Raw genomic sequence first — 21120 nt, forward strand, 5'->3', positions numbered from 1 at the left:
CTCTCAGGGAGTTCATAGAGTCAAACCTCCGCAAGGGGTTCATCAGACCCTCTCAATCCCCAGCAGCTTCTCCAGTGTTGTTTGTGAAAAAGAAGTCAGGGGACCTACGCTTGGTTGTGGACTATAGAGCATTGAACAATATCACGAAGCGGAACCGCTATCCCCTGCCTCTGATCTCGGACCTATTAGACCGGCTCTGAGGGGCCAAGGTTTACACCAAGCTGGATCTCCGCGGGGCTTACAATCTAGTTCGCATAAGAGAAGGGGACGAATGGAAAACCGCCTTCCAGACCAAATTCGGATTATTTGAGTCCCTAGTCATGAATTACGGTTTATCCGGAGCTCCCGCAACATTCCTGCATTTTGTCAATGATATCTTCCAGGATTATCTAGATCGGTTCTTGATCATATATTTGGACGATTTTTTGGTGTATTCTAGATCACAATCGGAACACGAGCAACACGTCAGAATGGTGCTACAACGATTGCGGGATCATGGACTATATGCCAAGTTAGAGAAATGCGCCTTTGATCTGCAAGAGGTAGACTTCCTGGAATACCGCGTCTCGCCACTAGGGCTCTCCATGGACCCGGCACAGGTTTCAGCAGTATTGGAATGGCGGGCGCCAACCAACAAGAAGGAAGTACAGCGCTTCTTGGGGTTTGCAAACTACTACCGCAAATTCATCCCAGACTTCGCACCAATCGACCCAATCACCAGCTGCATCCGAGGGAAACAGCCTTTCCGCTGGACGGAGCAAGCAGAGAAAGGGTTCCACCAGCTAAAGCAGTTATTCACGACCCAGCCAATTCTACAGCACCCTGATCCTAAAACCCCTTTTGTTGTGCAGGCTGATGCCTCTGATGTGGCAATTGGGGCTGTACTCATGCAACCAGTGGGAGAACATCTTCATCCTTGTGCCTATTACTCCCGTCAACTAACAGCCCCAGAGAGAAATTACACTATTTGGGAGAAAGAACTTTTGGCCATAAAGGCAGCTTTTGAAAATTGGAGACATTGGTTGGAAGGGGCCAAATTCCCCATTGAAGTTCATACTGATCATCGAAATTTAGAGCACCTAAGGACCGCACGAAAGTTAAATCAAAGGCAGCAGCGCTGGGCTTTTTTCTTTGAACGTTTTTTGACTTCCAGATCCATTATGTGACCCCGGCTCAGACCAAGTAAGCAGATGCTCTATCACGAAAACCAGAGTATGCTGCAGGACGCAGAGAGACCTCAGAATCTCGATTGCTGCAACCCGAAAACTTTGCCACGCTCACAGTGGGAAACACCAAATCCACTCCAATTGAATCAACTCTCCCTAACCCAGAATCCCTTTGCACTCAAGAAATTAGAGCCAGTCAACAGACAGATGCATGGGCTCAAGAACAGATTCGCCAAGGACTACGTTTCCCATTCTCACTTAAGGATTGCCCAAGAGTTTAGTCACTGACCGTGGATCTCAATTCACCTCTCGTTTCTGGAAAGCACTACAAAAGCTATTGGGCATAGACTCTCGTTTATCTTCAGCTCACCATCCCCAAACGGATGGGCAAACTGAGCGCACCAACGCCACTTTGGAACAATACCTTCGCTGTTATGTAAACTACCAACAGGACAATTGGGCTTCCCTATTACCTCTGTCAGAGTTTGCATACAACAATGGTGTCCAGGCTTCAACTAAAGAAACCCCGTTCTTTGCAAACTACGGTTTCCATCCACGTTTCTTTCCTTCTGTCATTGAAACCTCAGAAGTCCCTGCAGCGGAGGACAGGCTGCAGGAACTCACAGCAGTACAAGAACTTTTACACCAACAACTGGATCAAGCCAAGGAGGACTACAAACGCCACGCTGACGGCCATCGCCAGCCGGGCCCCGAGATCAAGGTAGGAGATCGGGTTCTGTTGTCCACTTGCTTTTTGCCCTCCCACCGTCCCTGCCGGACGTTAGATGCCCGTTTCATTGGTCCCTACCCAGTGGTGGCGCAACTTAACCCCGTGACTTTCAAACTTCAACTTCCGCGCTCCATGCACATTCATCCGGTGTTCCACCGTTCCCTGCTCCTTCCGGCGGATGGTGTACACCCCGACGTGAGTCGGCCGCCCCCCGCCCCTGTTCTAGTGGACGGAGAGGAGGAGTTCGAGGTTCAGGACATTTTGGATTCTCGCTTCCATCGCCGCCGCCTTCAGTATCTCATTGACTGGGTGGGTTTTGGCCCTGAAGAACGCTCCTGGGAAGATGCTTCCACAGTCCATGCCCCCGACTTAGTCCGCCGCTTCCATCAGCATACCCTACCAAGCCGTGGCCCCGCGACTCGAGGAGAGGAGCCCTGTTTGAGGGGGGCCTTGGGGGCGGGGATAGTGGGATGACTCATGGGCCATGTAGTCCTGTTCCTAGTACTATTGTGGCAGACGAAGAGGAAAACATGGGGTTTTCGCCGGTTCAGCAAGAGCCGGAGTCTCTTCACCTGCAGGATGTTGATGTTTGCCCTCAAGAATTCAGCCAAACAGGCCTTGGGTCGAACTCCCCTCCGTTTCCCAGGAGGGAAATTTATTCTAAAGACAGGGGAGTCAGGGAGGCTAATCGGAGAAGCCTGAGAATCGCTGCCAAACAAATGGCTGATTAGGCCTGCTTCCCTTGGGAAATTCTAAGGAGTCACACATCTGGACAGAGTTGGGTTTCGTTTCCCGTTCTCTAGGGAAAGAGTTCTGTTGGCGGGAAAACGAGACCCAATATAGGTGTTTGGCGCGAGGGATTCTTTGCGGAGTCAATTGATCAGCTTGAGGAGAGAGATCGTGTGTGGACTTCGTAATCCCAGTTCCTTGCTTCCCGGATCAAGCTTCAAGCCTTGCCCTGTCTCACGGTTTTACCACGGACTCTGTTTCATGCTTCATGTTTTGCCTTGTCTCCAGTCACGGATCTAGCCAAGAATCAAGTTTATTTCCAGCCTTGTTGTCAAGCTTCATTGGACTCTAAGACTCTGTTATTTCCCCACACTATTGCTTGGCAAAGTGTGTGTTTCGGTCAAGTGCATTAAAACTTTGAACTCTAATATCATTTATTGGACAATATATTTTTGGACTATATTTGACCTCATTTGAAAGGTCTGCTTCTGAACTATATTCTTCACTTGTTTTTATTGATTTTATATATTTCTTTAATAAAGATATTAGATAGAGACTGGCCTCTGTGTAAGGTTATTGGTGCTCTGCTGCCAGGGTTCTGACATTAATTATTATGGCTCAATCCTGTTAAATTTATACTTATAAAGTAATTATCATTGTAAGGTACAGTCAGCCTACCACATTTGTAAGTTGGATGAAACTAAGTGAATTCAGTTTCCCACTTTTCAAGTGGATTAGCCTGAAACGTCATCTGGATGCCTCAGGTAATCTATTTCCCATCCCGCTTTTTAAGGCTGTGTAGAAGGGCCCTCACTCAACATGTATCACTGAACAAAGTCCCCTTCTAGTGATAAAATGAACACTTTAGAACATATTGTAATTGTGATTTCCAGATGTTCTTAGGTTGACACGTTCATCAGTTTTAGTAAGTAATTTTCCAGCAAGGATGTTTAAATAAAAAAATCTGAAGAATCCAGCTGTCCACCCCCACTTTCAGGCCTTCATTCTGATGGTTTTGAGCTTTTAAAATGCATCTCCCACTTTTGGAGGCACTAGAAAAGACTGGTATTTGGTAAGGTTGAAGGCAGTAGGAAAAGACGAAGACATTACAAATGAATAGATTTAATCAAGGAAGCCACAATTCTGAGTCTACAAAATTTGTGCAGAGCTTCTGATGATAGAGTGACTTGGAGGTTTCTCATTCCTGGGGTCACCATAAACTGGAGTTAATTTGACAGCAATTAACAACAACTTATTGCATTGTACCTGTTTAAGGCCCCTTCTACACTGACAGGCATGTAGCTGGGGGGGGGGGGTTGAGAGGCTTCACCCCCCCCCCTGAAATTCTCAGGGTGGTCCGCAAGAAGGCCTTACATTTATTATTTAAACTGTTACGTATATTCATATCATGATCTGATCACCATGCTCAATATTTCCCATATGCATGGGGGTATTGGGATAACGATACAAAAGGTTTGCTAGGATAGACGCTCTCCCACTCAGACTCAGCGCCCCCCCCCCCCCCCCGAACCAAAATCCCAGCCCCTCCCAAAACAAAATCCTGGCTCCGGGCCTGTACACTGCCATATAAAATCCAGATTATATGTAGAAGGGGACACAACGTTCTGACTAGGAATAGTAACAGCACAAATGGAAAGGTGATATTTTGGCAGAGCCAGCACAGCTCACCTAGACTATCTCCACTTGTAGCCACAGCTGCTGTGGGTGATTGACAGTGTGTGTTGCCACCTCTGGACATTTCCTTTTGGACTGAACCTGGATTAACTGGCCAGTGTCAATAAAGCCCCATGGGAATAATTCCATGGGGTTATCACTCACAGATGGTATAAACAGAGCTAGTAGGAGAACATTGCAAACTAAAATCCATAGCTGGTCAATGTATTTCTACCTACCAAAAAAATACAAAAGCATATAGATTTTCAAGAAGTTTTCATCAAGATGGATAATGGGGGGAAATGAGGGGAGCTTCCAAATGTAGTGATTCCCTGTGTAGCCCTCCACTGGAAGATCAGGGAGTAATTAAAAGGTCAAAATATTTAATTATAGTTTGAAAAGACATTCTTAATTTGTCAGATGAGGGTTGCTTATTTGGAATAAGCATCCCTGCGATTTTCTGCTGAAAGTTCCCCACTAGCTGTCTATTTCTTGCCAAATGTGTTATTTGCAGGAATAAATTTCTATTTTGATTTTCCACCTATGAAACTTAGGCTATTGTGTGCTTTTTTAAAAGGTAATTATAAATAAATATAAACCAAACTTGCTAAAACAAAAAGTAGCCAAGAAGAAACTTTCTGGGACAATGATAAAAATGTGCTTCTTCCACCTTAATTTGAGAAGTTGTGCCATTGTAGAAAGAAGCATATCTTCTACAGTACATGTAAAGGAAAAGGTAAATAAAAAAAGCAGTGGGGCTTAGACATCCATAGTTTTAAGTAAAATTCTAGCTATTGAACAGAATTTGGAATGTGCAATAGATTGAGACATTTGTATGTGATTCCCAGAAGAAAACCCAAGGAATGAAACAAACGGAGTGGTAGACAACCCATTCCCACATTTCCAAAGCTTGTTTCTATTTCTTATTCTTACAGATGCTTTGATGGATTTGTAATTTGATGGATCTTTTATGGATCTAGCTAAAACTGATATGAATAGCTTCATAGCTCCCCTTAGATGAATTTTCTTGCCATGGTTTACTCTTTGGTTAGAAATTATGATGAGTGCAGATTCAGAATTATATACTTATATATCAAATTATAGATATCAATTACATTTTTACCAGTATTAAAAAATATATGAGTCAATTTTAACCTTTCTATAACTCAGTACTGAAAATAATAATCTTAATTTTTATTAATATCTTTATATTATAGAATGTGTATGTGTTTTTTCAGAAATGATAGTATTTCTGATGATATCCTTAAAGGCAATGTAAGTAACAGTTATGAAGCTATGACATTCAGAGTGCTTCACGTTTAAATTCAAAACATGAAAACATCATCTTAATATTCAAAGGATTAAAAAGGTAATAAAGCTTTATTATCACTCAGATCCAAAGGCATTAAAAACAGCCTAATAGCAAATGTTTTATTACTTAAAAGAACAAGTCCAAAATCTTCATGAGCTTGTACCAAGCATTATCTAATGGATAGCAGTATTGTACTTCAAAGAAAAGAATGTCTCAGTGCTGGAAGACATATTATGCATGCAAATTTTTCATGTTTTATCCTTGCTCACTCCACTAACAGTTACAAGTAAAGAGAAGGCTTTCAGAGAACCTAGAGAGTTACTGTCAATCATAGTAGATAGTACTGGAGTAGAGGGAGTAGCAGTGGATGACTCAGGGCCTTTCAACACATATACATTTAACCTGGGTTAAGGGGGTTGGCTAAACAATGTTTAGCCAAAATGCGGGAGGAATCAGGAGGAATTGGGTCAAAGGCTGGAAAACACGTGTTTGAAAGTTCCCCTTTAAACCCAATTCTTCCTGAGAAAAATCACCTTTCCATGCCTGTATATCCCTGCAGACATGGAAACACATATGTTTTCCTTCCCTCCCCCTGTCTAGACTCCATTCTGCCCCCCTTCATTCTCAATTTATGAAGCCTTCCATGCAGACCTGCAGCCTTTGCCTCTCTTCCTCCTCCCTGGAAGAACCAAAGGGGCCTTGGAGGAGAAATCCTCCCTCTCCTACCTAAAGCCTCCCTTTGACTGTTCCAAGGTAGCAGAGAGGGAGGGAGAGAGGCTTCAGGACTTGTAGGGGAAGAGAGGGGGAGGCAGGCAGTACCCATGATGCCCACCTCTGATAATCTCAGCAAAGGGTGGGCATCATGGGCACTGCCTGCCTCCCCCTCTCAGCAAGGGTGAGTATCTGGACACCACACCTGTAAAAGCATGGGGTTTAGGCCTGCTGTGTGGCTTCAATCCCGAGAGGAAGTGGGATTTAAAATCCCAATTCCTCTTGAATTTTGGCCTGTCTGTAAGGGCCCTCAGACCCCTTCTACATTGCCATATAATCCAGATTATCAAAGCAGATAATCCACATGATCTGCTTTGAACTGAATTCTACACTGTTATATAATCCAGTTTGAAACAGATAATCTGGATTGTATATGACCGTGTAGAAAAGGACTTCATTAGAGAGTTTATTTAGGATTCGAGAAATCAAGGTTGAAGAACTCTTGAACCATGAACCACACTAATGAATTCATCAGACAGGATTAATTTAGCGTCCTAGGATACTTTCACCCTGTCACATGATGTCATGTGACTTCTGGTGAAGATCCCATCCCCAACCAGAGTGGAAATGTCACTGAATGCTTTCCCCCAACATGGGAGGCTTCCTGTTTTGTGCTGGTTCCAATGGAGCCAGCACAGGGTCTTGCCAGGAGGGTGACACTTTCCCCATATAATGGAGAAAGTGTTACTGAGAGAGAATTGTGTGCAAGGTAACAGGTTCACCCCACTGCCCCCATCTTTTCTCCTGGATGCCAAGAAAAACGGGATACTTCATCTGCCCTTTATGATGATGCCCTGGGTGAGTCATTCACTAATTTTTAGCCTCACCAACTTCATTGGATTGTTGTGAAGGTAATGATCTGAGGGTGGGACTGGGGGTCAAAAGCCATGTATGCCAGCTGAGCTTTTTTGGAAAACGGAAGATAGATATAAACATAATGCAGAAAAAAATCAATAAATGGAAGGCACTTTCCTATGAGATGTGCTATCTCATGAAATACTCTGTGTGTGCGTGCGTGTGTATTCCTTTCCCTTATGGACCCCAGGCTTACTCTCAACAAGATTGATCAGATGTTCTCCAAATTCAGCCTAACATGTTTATTCATTATTTTCTCTTGGTGCTATTATAAGAAGGAAGCTACAGTCTTTAGATATTGTCATAAAGGGTCCATCAAATATGTAGGGTTTGATGTGGGCTTCAAGAACAAAAACAACACCTATCTGAAGATGATAACACACTGTTGACATTCAGTTCCAAAGCAAAAAGATCAAATAATTGCAACTGAAATAATTACAACATAACTAAAACAGAGGATTTGTTTGGCCATACCATAATATAGCCAGATTTATTTCATTATTATTATTTTAGCAGCTAACCACAATATCCCACAATATTCCACAATATCCAGCACCTGCAAGGCCATGGGACCTGGAACTGAAGTAGGAATGTCCTCGAATTCCATTGCCTCATCAGTTTCTAACTCTAACTCTTGATGAAACCTGGGCCATGATGGCTGAGCCACAACAGTTACTACATGCCTCAGTTTCTTAAAGTAGCAACAATATTTTGTTGTCTATGAGTAATCCATTAAAACAAACCACAATTTCCTCACTGTAAGCTATAGAAATCAATAACAACATTAAGTTTTATCAAGATCTTTTATCTAAGCAACTTTGTTCTAGAAAAATGGAGTTATTTTGTTTTACAATAAAGCTTACAGCATCTTTGTTTAACTTAACTGATCATCTGGCCTGTCCTACAGAAATACTCAGCTACTGCAAGAGAAAATGAATACAGTCAGAACTCCACTTTGGCTCGGGTTAGAATTACAAGACCCACATGAAAGTGAAAAAAATTGCAAATAAAGACATTTCTTGGGGTTTTTCCACCCAGAGAGATTACCTCTCTAGGAATGTTTTGGCATGGTTCTATGATCAATCCTACAGGAAAATGACTATGGAATCGGATTGGGGAGGTGTTCTAAATCCCTAGTTCTAGAAATCTTGATGTCCTTAAGCACTGCTAGAGGAAGTTTACCATGGAGTCACATTATATGACCTAAAGATTCCTAGAGAACAGTTTTAATCAAATTCATGAATAATCAAATCTGAAAAAGTCAAAACTGGAAATGTGAAAAGGTAACTGTAATCTATATAAATAAAAATATAATGTCCATTTGTGAGGACATCATATCTCCCAAACTATTTTCACCGATTGCTATAAAATTTGAACACAATGTAGCATTCAAACTGATGAGTTCACATACCTACTTTCACAAACTTGTCACACCTGAGACAGGTAAAACTGTACCCCTTAGCAATGGCCAGTCTTCTCCTTCCTTAACAGTGGCCAAGCAGTCCCCTCCTCCCTTTGCAAGCACCGTAACAGACGGCTCCTCCCCTTAGCAACAGCACTAGCAACAGCCAAGCAGTCTCCTCTCTTTAGCAACTGGCATAGGTGGGACCACAAGGGACAGCTAGGCCTGCCTCCTCACCACTCAGTTCAGCCTTACGCGAAGCCAGGGCTGTGTGGCCTATCCACAGAAAGGAGGGATACTGAGAGTGAAAATCCTTATTGTGGGCAACAGAAAAGTGAGCAAGAGATACCATTACTTATTATATTATTATAATTGTATTACATTATTATATTTTATTATTATACTTATTATATTATTATATTATACTTATTATACTTATTATACTTATTATTATTATTATTATTATTATTATTATTATATCATATTATAACTGTATTATAGTATAATTTAAAAAAATAATTATATAAATATATCTGTGGAAGGTCCAGGGTGGGAGAAGTGTGAATCAGTTGGCCAGCTTGATTAACACTGAATAGCCTTAAAGCTTCTAAGCCTGGCTTCTTCCTGCCCATGGCACCTCCCAGCAGGAAATAACACAATTCCCTATCCTTTCTTTCCTATTGAATCAGGTTGGGCCACAGCAATATGTGACCGAGTACAGCTAGTGCTTTAACTAAAGGTTAAAGCATAAGAATATTCTAATTTTATGAGAACAGGAGAATTAGATAAGAAACAATAAGTGGCATGATCAATGGCTGACATCCTGTTCATGAACAATGGTGGTGTGAAACTCACAGTATCACAATTCATTTTTAGTCCTTGTGTAGATCAAAAACCTCTCCCAATCACATAACAATAAAAAATCCTCAAAAAAAGCAAATGGGCAGGGCTGAGTCCAGCAATTTTCTTGTAAATGGACATAATGCAACAGGTATCTTCAGGGGAATCTTTGCCAATACCTGTTGTGGTCCCCACTCATATTCTCTAGTGAAATGGGGTAGGGGGTTGCACTTCTTGTAAGATGTGTAGGTAGCATTGGGGGATGTAGCTATAGTGACAAAGCAGGATTTCAGACTACTGTTATCTAGAGTGGGATAATCTGAGCATGTTTTCCCCCTAACATTTCCATTGATGCTTAGTATTGGAATTGCCCATTACATTATGATTCTTCTGTAACTTCTGAGGTTGGATCTTCATCACAAACCCATTAGATGCTGTCCCAAAGACAACTGAAATGTTATGTTAGATTAATACTAACTGTATTGATGATTAAAATACAAATTCACTCATCCAGTATACCAAATATACCAATTAGTTTCCCTTATTGCTTTTTTATTGTTTGTTTTTTGGACTCAGATCTTTTATGACAACTAAATATATGCTCTTAAAAACACCAAAATGAATTGAACAATTCTATTTTAACTTTGCGATGTTGTGTTTGTTTTTCATTTCTAGATTGATCTTCTTGTCCCTACAAAAGTGACAGGCATTATTACTCAAGGAGCTAAAGATTTTGGTCATGTACAGTTTGTGGGCTCCTATAAACTTGCCTACAGCCATGATGGAGAACACTGGACCATATATCAGGATGAAAAGCAAAAAAAGGATAAGGTAATGAGGCAATTGATATTTGGAAAGCATTTGTTATAGAAGCTGCATCCGTGGTAATCTCAGAACTTGTAGCCTGCAGGTTAATGTATGCTGTCTGGTTTATGAGATGTTCATGCCAAAGTTTCCATGGCTAAAAGTCAAGGTGAATAGAAATGAACTATGTCATATATGGTATTAAATTAAAATCTTTTAAGTTGGGAAAATGTATCTGTGAATAGGTAGCTGTATAAAGGAAAAACAATTTATAAAATAAATTTCAGATTTATATATAATAAAATGGGAGTCAGATCAACTCATAAAAAGCCAAATTATAAGCAATACAGTTAAAATAGTGTGTTAAAATGGTACAGTAGAGTCTCACTTATCCAACATAAACGGGCCGGCAGAACGTTGGATAAGTGAATATGTTGGATAATAAGGAGGGATTAAGGAAAAGCCTATTAAACATCAAATTAGGTTATGATTTTACAAATTAAGCACCAAAACATCATTTTATACAACAAATTTGGCAGAAAAAGTAGTTCAATATGTAGTAATGCTATGCAGTAATTACTGTATTTATGAATTTAGTACCAAAATATCACAATGTATTGAAAACATTGACTACAAAAATGTGTTGGATAATCCAGAATGTTGGATAAGTGGGTGTTGGATAAGTGAGACTCTACTGTATGTGTAAAATTATACAGAATTTATACTTTCTCAAACTAATCAGTAAAGATTTGAGGTGGTGACTCGTTTACCCCAAAATGTCATATTGACACCTAGTGTAATGAATACTGTGTTCCTTCCCACACACTTCTGGGAACAAACTTGATTGGAAAGCTAGATTGACATTTCACTAAATATGCATAGGATTGCACTGTAAGTGAGAAGTGCATACTGGAACAGTTATGAATGCCAGAGAAATAATCCAGATTGGCAAGAATACAGGCTTTCTCACATTTTTGGCATGCATATTCAGTGACATATTGAAATTGTTTAGCAGGAAACTAATATTTTCCGGCAGGTGGTGATAGAGTAGACCCTGTCTCTTGCTCTGAAACAAGAACTATTGGGATGGGACCTCTGCTCACCCTAGTGTTGAACTGAAAGTGATAGCAGTATTAGTCTTTTTTGGAGACTAACTGGAAAAGGGAAATTTCTGACATAAGCTTAAGCATCTGATGAAATGGACTATGTCAGTGAAAACCTATACTAGAAATGTCTTCTTCTCCGTTAATCTCCAAGGTGTTACTGGGTTTAAATTGGTGTGGTTCATAGACACTTAAAACTGAAATCACAGGCAGTCTTCCATGTTAGCTGAAGTTAGAGACTTAGGACATCCACAAAAGTGGAAAAACCATGAATTAAAAAAAATCCAGTTTTACCTGACAGAACATCTCTCTAGAATCTCTAGTTCCTCCTAGAGCAGTGGTCCCCAACCTTTGGGCCTCCATGTGTATTAGACTTCAACTCCCAGAAATCCCAGCCAGTTTACCAGCTGTTAGGAACTGTGGGAACTGAAGTCCAAAGCACCTGGAGGCCCAAAGGTTAGGAACCACTGTCCTAAAGCAACTCTGTGGTCTATTTCTGTCAGAGGTTGTCTGTAGAATCAACACTGGAGGTTCTACGAATGCAGTGATTCTCAACTTGGGGTCCCCAGGCATTTTGGCTTATCACTCCCAGAAATCCCAGCCAGTTTGCTAGCTATTAGGATTTCTGAGAGTTGAAAGTCAAAACATCTGGGGACCACAGGCTGAGAAACACTGGCTTAGAGAGAACATCTTTAGCACAGTCGTTCTCAACCTGTGGGTCCCCAGATGTTTTGGTCTTCAACTCCCAAAAATCCTCACAGCTGGTAAACTGGCTGAGATTTCTGGGAGTTGAAGGCCAAAACACCCAGGGACCCACAGGTTGAGAACCACTGTATTAATGCATAGAAAAGTGTTCTGTCTGGAAATGTCTGGGTCCTCCAGTGCAATGCTATAGTAAATGTTGACCATAGAGTGACACTGGAAGAACTAGATATTCCTGGAGACAACATATTTATTAACTTTGCAAGTAATAAAATCTGCAAAAGGTTTGGGACCCGCCTACCTTAGAGACCGCATTTCCCCCTACAAACCCGCACGATCTCTTCGCTCGTCGGGGGAGGCCCTTCTCTCGCTTCCACCACCTTCGCAGGCGCAGTTGGTGGGGACAAGAGAGAGGGCCTTCTCTGTCGTGGCCCCCCAGCTTTGGAACTTGCTCCCTAGGGAGATTAGGCTGCCCCCCACCCTCCTCTCCTTCCGGAAGAACCTGAAAACCTGGCTTTTCCGGAAAGCCTTTGATGAGTGAATTCTGTTGGTTCAAGTTGTCTGCCTACATAATAATAGACCCACTGATTCGCCTTCTTATTGTCATTATTGTCATTTCTAGTACTTTAATGACTATGTCAATTACGTAACTACCTCCCCCCGATTTGACACATTCGCCCTTTGGCCTAGACTTGTGTTTTATATCTGTTTTTAACGCTTTTTCCTGCAATATTGTTTTTATGATGGTTTTACTGATATTGTTGATTTATTGTTGTAAATTTATGTGTTTTGATTCGTTTTTATATTGTGATGTTGGGCAAGGCCCCATGTGAGCCGCCCCGAGTCCCTACGGAGAGATGGGGCGGGATACAAGAATAAAATTATTATACATTATTATTATTAAAAGTGAAATCTGCAAATATGGAGTTTACTTAAAAGTTTTAGTTGACTCTTTTTGATTGAGTATGGGTACATAAGATAATTCAGATCATTGCCAAAATTCTATCATGCATCTCCCAGGGTGCATCTATACAATAGAATCATTACAGTTTGACACCACTTTAACTGGTGCCAAGTTTCATTGCTGTCTCTCAATGCTAAGGAGTCCTTGGAGTTGTAGTTTGGTGAGGCACCATACTCTTTGGCAAAGAAGGCTGAAAACCTTTTGAAACTACAACCTCCATGATTCCATAGCTTTGAGCCATGCAAGTTAAACTGCATCTATTCTACATGTACCCCCAGACAATAACATTTCTGAATGCACCAGAATTTTCAGTAACCATCCATTTCAGAGTACTCATTTTGTTAGACACAAAAATGCAAACATAACATAATCAACTGTCATATATCATTCTGATCAACAAGGAAGTAGTTGCTTGTGGTATTTTTTTCCTTAGAAGGAAGTTATTGGAGACTCTTCTAATATTAATTACAGCAAAAGATGGATGTATGAGTGCTATTGGGGGAAGTTACAATTTTATTGGCCAAATGGCCGATTTCTCCACCAGCTTCTGAGGGAACTGTTGGTATTTTACTCTGCTTTTGGGAGCGAGGAAGGAGGTCACTAGGCTTTTCTAGAGACATAGAAGAATTTTCTTCAAACTGCATACTTTTTTGTTCTCAACCAAATTTTGAAGTGACCAGATCAGGAATTCTGGACAGTTCCTGGTTTAAAAAAAAAGGACCATATGTGCCTAATAAGGTGGAACAAGGCAGAAGCCACACAGTTATGGATAATAACACCTTTAAGGAATGGGAGATATTTTTGACCATTTGGTGACAAAAATAATGTCTCCATCTCAATATGGTTTTGGGTAGAGATGCTGAGTGACAGTTGGAAAATGTGTCCGTTATGGTGTAGATCAATGTGGCTAAGAGAACCATGGAATGTTCTACATACCCTTGTTTGTTGGAGTTCACTAGAAAACTGAATGTTTGTTTGACTCTTGTTTATAGGTTGAGTGCTTGTTTATAAGGTGGTGAGAGTGTTATTAAGGCTTTGTGGTTGTTCTAGTATCTAAGGAACTAATAGATACCTCAGTGTTTGAGGCCTTGTTTTTGAAGCCATGTGCTTGAAACCATGTTCTTGAGGGGGATGAAGCTATGGTCTGTGCTCGAAAGGCAGAGCTTCTGCCATGTGCTCAAATTCACCAGCAAATTCACCACCCGGTGGTGGCCGGGAGGGCTTTTACACAGTTAAAGCTTGTGCGCCAGCTGTGACTGTACCTAGTAAAATCTGACTCGGTCATGGTGGTCCACGCCTTAGTTACCTCCAGACTGGATTTCTGCAATGTGCTCTAGGTGGGGCTGCCCTTGAAGATAGTTTGGAAACTACAGCTGGTACAAAGATCAGAAGCCAGATTAATAACTGGAGCTAGCTACAGAGAGCAGTCAACTCTTCTGTTTAAGCAGCTCCACTGACTACCAATAAGTTTCTGGGCCCAATTCAAGGTGCAGGTTATCACCTACAAAGTCCTAAATGGTTTGGGACCTGCTTATCTCCGCGATTGCCTCCTCACCTATGAACCCGCACAGACCCTAAGATCTTCCAGGGAGGCCCTTCCCTCGCTCCCACCTCCATCTCAAGCACGGTTGGTGGGGACAAGAGAGAGGGCCTTCTTGGTAGTGGCTTCCCGACTCTGGGACTTGCTTCCCAGAGAGATTAGACTGGCCCCTTCATTGTCCACCTTCCGCCAGAGTCTAAAAACATGGATGTTCCGGTGCACTTTTGAGTGAAGAGGCCACCAGCCATGTATCTTGTTTTCAAACAGTGCTGTACTTTAATATTGCCCCCCATTTTATAGGTTGTAGTGTTTTAACACAATCGGTTCCTTGCCCTCCCCCGCCCATCTCTATTTTACTCATGGACTTTACTCAGAGTTTTGCACTAATCACCCTCTGTACATAGCAACTGATGTCTTGGTTTTAATAATTGTCATGTTATGTTGTTTTATAACTATGTTATTATATTGTGTTTTAAATATATGGACTGTTTTTCTAATGTAAGCTGCCCCAAGAATCTTCGGGGAGATGGAGGCAGGGTACAAGAATAAAGTTATTATTTTATTGACACAAAGACATAGTATGACACAGCAAATGAGATATATATGCTGGATTTCTTATTACAAAATCACAAATCAAACACTTCCCAAGTGTTTAGGACTGTGTGATGTATTTACGGATCCCAGTAAGGTGGCCCTTTTGCAGTTGACAGATATCATCATCATCATCATCATCATAACAATCATCTTTGGAAAACATAGTGAACAGTAAGGCTGAGAGATTTTGAGAAGGAGGAACATAGTTAAGTAAATGTTCCTGTTAGGTAACCTGAGTCACCAGGATATGGAGTGAGAGCAAGCTGTTCCAGTCACATGCAAGGGCTGTGGGATGTTTATCTTCATGCCAGAACATCTAGGGAGCTACATCTGCAGCAAATGCAAACAGCTTACTTTAATGGAAGAGAGGATTCAGCAACTCAAGGCCTGTATTAAGACACTTAAGGACATTAAGGAATGTGAGTTTTTCTTAGACACAGACCAGTAGACCATTCTAGATGCACAACCCACATCAGATAAACATGAAGAGCAAAGCTATGGGGAGGTCATTTCAAATGCGGAAAATACTGATGCTTGGGAAAATATGACATTTAGAAAGAGAAAGAGGACCAGGCATCATTCTGTGAATCCCTCTTTTAATCTGGAGTTACACAATTGATTCCAAGTTCTCTCACCAGTAACAGATGATGAGAAAATACAACACCTTGGGGAGGATGAGAGGTTTTTAGAGACAACTGAGTAGACCATTCTTGATCAGCACATGGGGGATGTCTCTTGGGAGGAGGTCAGTTCACAAACATGGAATTTGCAGTTGAAGAATCAAGCAGAGGCTCTTTTCCCATTTGTAGACAAGGCAAAACAAGAACAGACTAGGGAGAATGAGGGGGTCTTTGACATATCTGACTTGATGAATGCAAGGGGGAAGCCTCTGAGAAGGAGGCCATTTTAGAGCTACACATTCCAGTTCAACAATCCAGATTGTATTTCTACTCTCTTCCTCCTTTCAATCTTAGTTCAGATCCAGACTAATACTAATAATAATTTTTATTTGGTACCCACTTCTCCTCATGGCTCAAGATGGGCACCGTAAATGATGTGCCATAAAATACATACATTAAAACACACCATCACATAATAAATATATTAAATACACATATTAATAATTGCATGCATAGATTTACCTTGCTTCCCCCTTTCTCTCGTCAGGGTCAGACAGACTTGAGAAATGCTAGTTTATTTCTAATCTTTCTTGAAATAGTTCTGCTAATTTGTTCTACCAAGAACAAGGTAATGGGGAACTCATTGATCAATACTTGTCATTTAACTTTGAGAAGTTAGAAGTTACAAGTTAAAATGCATATAAGTGTGCACTCCTAAGCCAAATAAGACTAACTTCATTTAAATATAAACATCATCTTGTTCAACAGTATCATCCATGTAATTAATTCTAGTTTACAGGCTTTTCCTGAGCATGGCTGTTAATTTTCCTTTCTCCCAACTGAGTAATTGATTGCAGCATGGCTAAACCTTGGGGAACAATGAAAGTCATTGTTTTAGAACACCCTGCATTCATAATATAATGCATACATCTTTATTATGATTCTGAGTGCAGATACTCATTTGAATAGAAATTGTGATGCCCTACAGCTGGGAGGCAACATTATAAAAAAAAACCTCTAGGGTCTTGCCAAATTACATCCCTATTGCAACTTTGAGCCTATCAGAAGAATCTTTCCGATACATAATTGCATTCTGGGCTTGGTTATGCATCTACATCAGTGATTCATACTGTTCACCTTGCAGCCATCATATTTCTAACCTTTTGCTTCCATTTGTAAATACTACACTCATTTTTTTACTAAGGTATCTTGGGGTGCTCTAATAATAACACTTGCAGGTAGAACATTTTAGAGGTCAGAGTGTATCGATTTCTTTTTCCTATCCCTTCTTTCCTTTATTCATCTCCTTTCATCCCTCCAATATTTGGAAGGTTGGAAATGAGGGTTTTCCAAGATTTAGTGCCAAGGCAGCATGAAGCAATTATAAAACAAAATAGATTTTAGAATGCAGCATAACATTTAAATCTATCTTTGTGCCAGACTTGGTGTTCTTGCCTTATTGCCATTTTAAAAGGGGCATTTGTCCCCTGCTAAAATGGGATCAATTTATTGACAAGAGGGTGGATTCTGTTCATGTTCGGGATAGGTAACTAACCATTATAGATGAAGTGGCAAAATCTTATTTCTTGTATCACAAAAGAGTTGAAGCAATAGTAGATCTTCCAGAAAATAAAGAAGTCAAGCTGTTTTCCATCTTGTCTATAGTGATAAACCACTTCCATGACTCGTCTCATCTCTAATGCCCATAATTATTACATGTTCACAGAGAGAGACCAGATTATTGCTATCTTTAGAAACCATTTTCCTTCTTCTCCCTCAAATTATGGACTAAAGTATTTTATCTAAGCCCAATATTGTATGTTAAAAACGTAACAGAAAGAAAAGGTATTTGAAAATGGAAACAAAAAAGGAAAAAAAGATGACAATATCAAACAAGGTATAACTTTTTTGTAAGGACAGGTCATCACAATGGATGGGCAGATCACATCTATATCTATCTTAAAGAGATTCCCCAAAGTACTATATGCTGATAATTGGGATAGATTGAGTGCAAAGAAGAAAGGGGATCACTGGAAATTACTGTAAATATAAAATACTGAGACAGTAGAACAGTTAATCCCATCCCCCCAGTATATCCGCATCAGGCTTTAATTTGAACTTTACAGGAGCTATCCAGGGTGCTAACCCCATATGTAAATCAAATTCAATTTCTTTTATTCTCATTTAGCAGAATTCCTGTGCAGGAAAGAAAGTTGGAGGGGGGGGGGACAACAAAGGCAATAGTGACGCTATTCATTTGGCCTGAACCTGTATGCAGTCCAATGAATTCAAAACATATTGCTCTGTGAGTTGACTATACCCTAAATGAGATCTTTTGAAGATGAGAGGGGAGTCCAGCTTATAGATGTAATTTAATATAAGTGATAACAGGTAGACATTGTTTTGTGAAATTTTGATTTATGTGATTTATGTACATACTTGAATAAGGAGGACTTATCATCCAAAAGCCATTGAACACTGGGTGTTTGCTTTATCACCAACAACATTAGGATGAAAAAATTTCAAAAGCATAGCACTTTTAGTCTGGAATATCAGTACACAAAGGGATATTGTAGCACCATAGAGACTGAAAGAAAGGAGTTAGTAGCATAAACCTTTGTAGATGAAGTCTATTTCTTCAAATGCACTAAAACAATGGTTGTGGCTAGTTTTGGAACATACTCATGATAACAACTATTCAGCAGTGAAATAAAGTATCCTGAAAGGTGTTGAACTCTCTGCCATTGGCAGTACTTATATAGAGGTTAGTTAGCTGTTTCTAAGGATTGCTTTAACAGTTTATTCCTGACTGACAGGGGGTTAGACCAGATGTTCTTTGGGGTGCCTTGCAACTGCATAACTCTATATTCCATGGTTTCATTGCTCAGCTCTAGTCACACATTTTCAGATGTAGAGACTGTAAAAAGAACAGTAGCTCCTGCTGTTTCTGTAAGACATTTGGCACTCTAACTGCCAGTTATCTGAGATTAAATCAATATGGAGTGTCTCTAGGGAAGCAGCCCAGGGGAGATACAAAAGTATACATTTAAAAGGCTGCTTTTCTTGTTCATTTTAAGTGGTTAGAAATGGGGACATATGTGAATACTGTCTCTGTACTTGGGCTGAGTTGGAAACAGCAAAAGTTTAGTACGATGGAGAAAATATATTTTTGGTCGGAAAAAGATCTCAAGACTAAATGAGTGATCCTGTTTTTCTCAACTAGAGGTCAGTAGATCACTGTGCATTGCTTGCTGGAATAATTGGCACCATACTTGGTGAAAGTTCATTTCCCTTTCAAACTTCAGCAAGCTGTGATTTTATGGGAAACTGCAGTAGGGTCCCAGGAAAGAAATCCTCATGCCAAATTAGAAAAATGTGTCATGGCAATTTTAAAAAAAACCCTCCTTGCATGTCTTCAGAACATTGTATACACAGACAATGAGTGGGCAGCATAAGGAACTCCCAACAGAATCCTACAAGAAATGTGTAGCAAGTGGGCACACTCAGTTCTCTGGATTCTTTATGTGTAGAAACCCACTTTATGAGGTTACAAAATAAGCTCTTATGGAATGGTAAAGAAGATAACTTCATAAGATGCTACCAATGTAGAAACAAAACAAAAATCTGCATCAGTGGTAATGCAGTCCATATTGTAATTGCATGGTCTCATCAAAGAATGTATGGATGATATCACATATAGGATTGACCTAATAAATACAAAATGTGTTGTGACATTGATACAGGTCATACCTTTGGACAAAACCTTGTGCTTCTGGTCATACAGAGTCTTACAGTAAAATGTACAAGTGTGTACAGAAAAATGCCAAGATGGAGACTGCATTATGAGTATATGTTTTGGACCATGCTTTTTTTTGAGCCACACATTTTAAAAAAAAAACGATGCCATATAGGAAATATTATTTTTTAAATGCAGAAATGACTGTCCTAGGAAAACAAATGCTTAAAAAAATTCTATATATTGAGGAGAATGTTTTCTCATGGATAATAAACATGCTATTTTATTAGGATGTTCAAATTTGTTCTTTGAACAGGAAAAAACTTTGCTGTATTTGAAATGTTGACAAACGTTGCACGTCCTGTTTAATTGCATCCCACAGCTATTGTTCAAAGTTAAATGGTGCATCAAAAATCTTGATGCCAGACTGAGTTCCCCAGGATTTTTTCATAATTTAAATAGAATCTAATCATAAATGAAAATATTGCTTTTTATTTTATCTCTCCTCTGCCCTCAGCAGAAAACAATGAAAACAAAATTAGAGTTCCAATTACACTTCCATTTTGTAATATTCATAGGCGTAATATGTCATGATTTGGAAACTACCTGACATTTTCTAAGTGATAGCAGAGTTAATACCTCTGGCCTAACCACCTGTAAAAGAGTTAAGCCACTGTAATTAGAGGGTGGTAGTTAATGCAATGGGAGTAGTATATAGGTTGTAGTTCTATAGAGAAAGTCTGATGAGGGTTCATTAGAGTTGTGGAAGGATTAATGGTTTGGAGAATTGCTGCTGTGAGTAGTGAGGAAGAAGCAACTGTAAAGTTTGTATAAATTTGTTGGATGCCATTCTGGACTCCACAAGTGTTCAGTCATCAATGAGTACTTAGCCTGGAGAATAGGATTAGAATGAGAGAAACCTCTCTCTTTTCCATGCATGCATTTTAGAAGGGGCCTTTGTCTTGTCTCTACTCTTCCTGCTTGACCACTATCACCTCCACATTTGAAGATGTAGCAATGTGATCTCTTTGAGGTATGAGGTAACCTCCTCTCTATTGGAATTTTTATTGCCCCTGGGCTTTGACCACATGGTCAGCCTCCATTTGGATCTCTTCTGCCTTTTGTTTCCCCCCTGAGAGGACATATTTTACCATTCTCCAGGCAAAATGTAGCTACAGTAGAGTTCTGGTTATCCGAGATAAATGGGCAGACCGAATGTCAGCTAACCGGAACTGTTGGATAATAGGGAGGCCCTATTATCCCTCCTGGCAAGCCGAGTGCTTGCAGAAGGGAAGAGCCTCCTGTCTTTGGCAAGCACCCCATTTAGGGAAGCCCGGGGCATTCTGCTGCCTAGCAACATGGCCCAGGCTTCTCCAAAGTGCAGACACTTGCAGAAGGGAAGAGGCTCTTCCCTTCCGCAAGCACCCGCACTTTGGAGAAGCCCGGGCCTTGTTGCTAAGAGGACGATCCAGCCCAGGCCTCCTGTGTTTCTGCAACGGAAGAGGCCAGGGGTTTGACAATAGGGGAGGGACGGCTCCCTCGCCAAGCCCCGGGTTTTCTCAATGCTTCAAGCCCGGT

General features: G+C 40.6%; 1 protein-coding gene across 1 annotated transcript in view; it reads left to right on the top strand.

Moving 5' to 3' along the window:
• Window positions 1-21120, top strand: part of edil3 (EGF like repeats and discoidin domains 3) — a 366806-nt gene that overhangs the window by 336783 nt on the left and 8903 nt on the right. Inside the window, exon 10 of the mRNA XM_008103010.3 lies at window positions 10155-10310. Within this exon, the coding sequence (XP_008101217.1) occupies window positions 10155-10310 (156 nt within the window). The remainder of the gene's footprint in view (window positions 1-10154; window positions 10311-21120) is intronic.

This window comes from Anolis carolinensis, chromosome 2 (genome assembly GCF_035594765.1).
Source record: "Anolis carolinensis isolate JA03-04 chromosome 2, rAnoCar3.1.pri, whole genome shotgun sequence".
NCBI classification, from domain to species: Eukaryota; Metazoa; Chordata; class Lepidosauria; order Squamata; family Dactyloidae; genus Anolis; species Anolis carolinensis.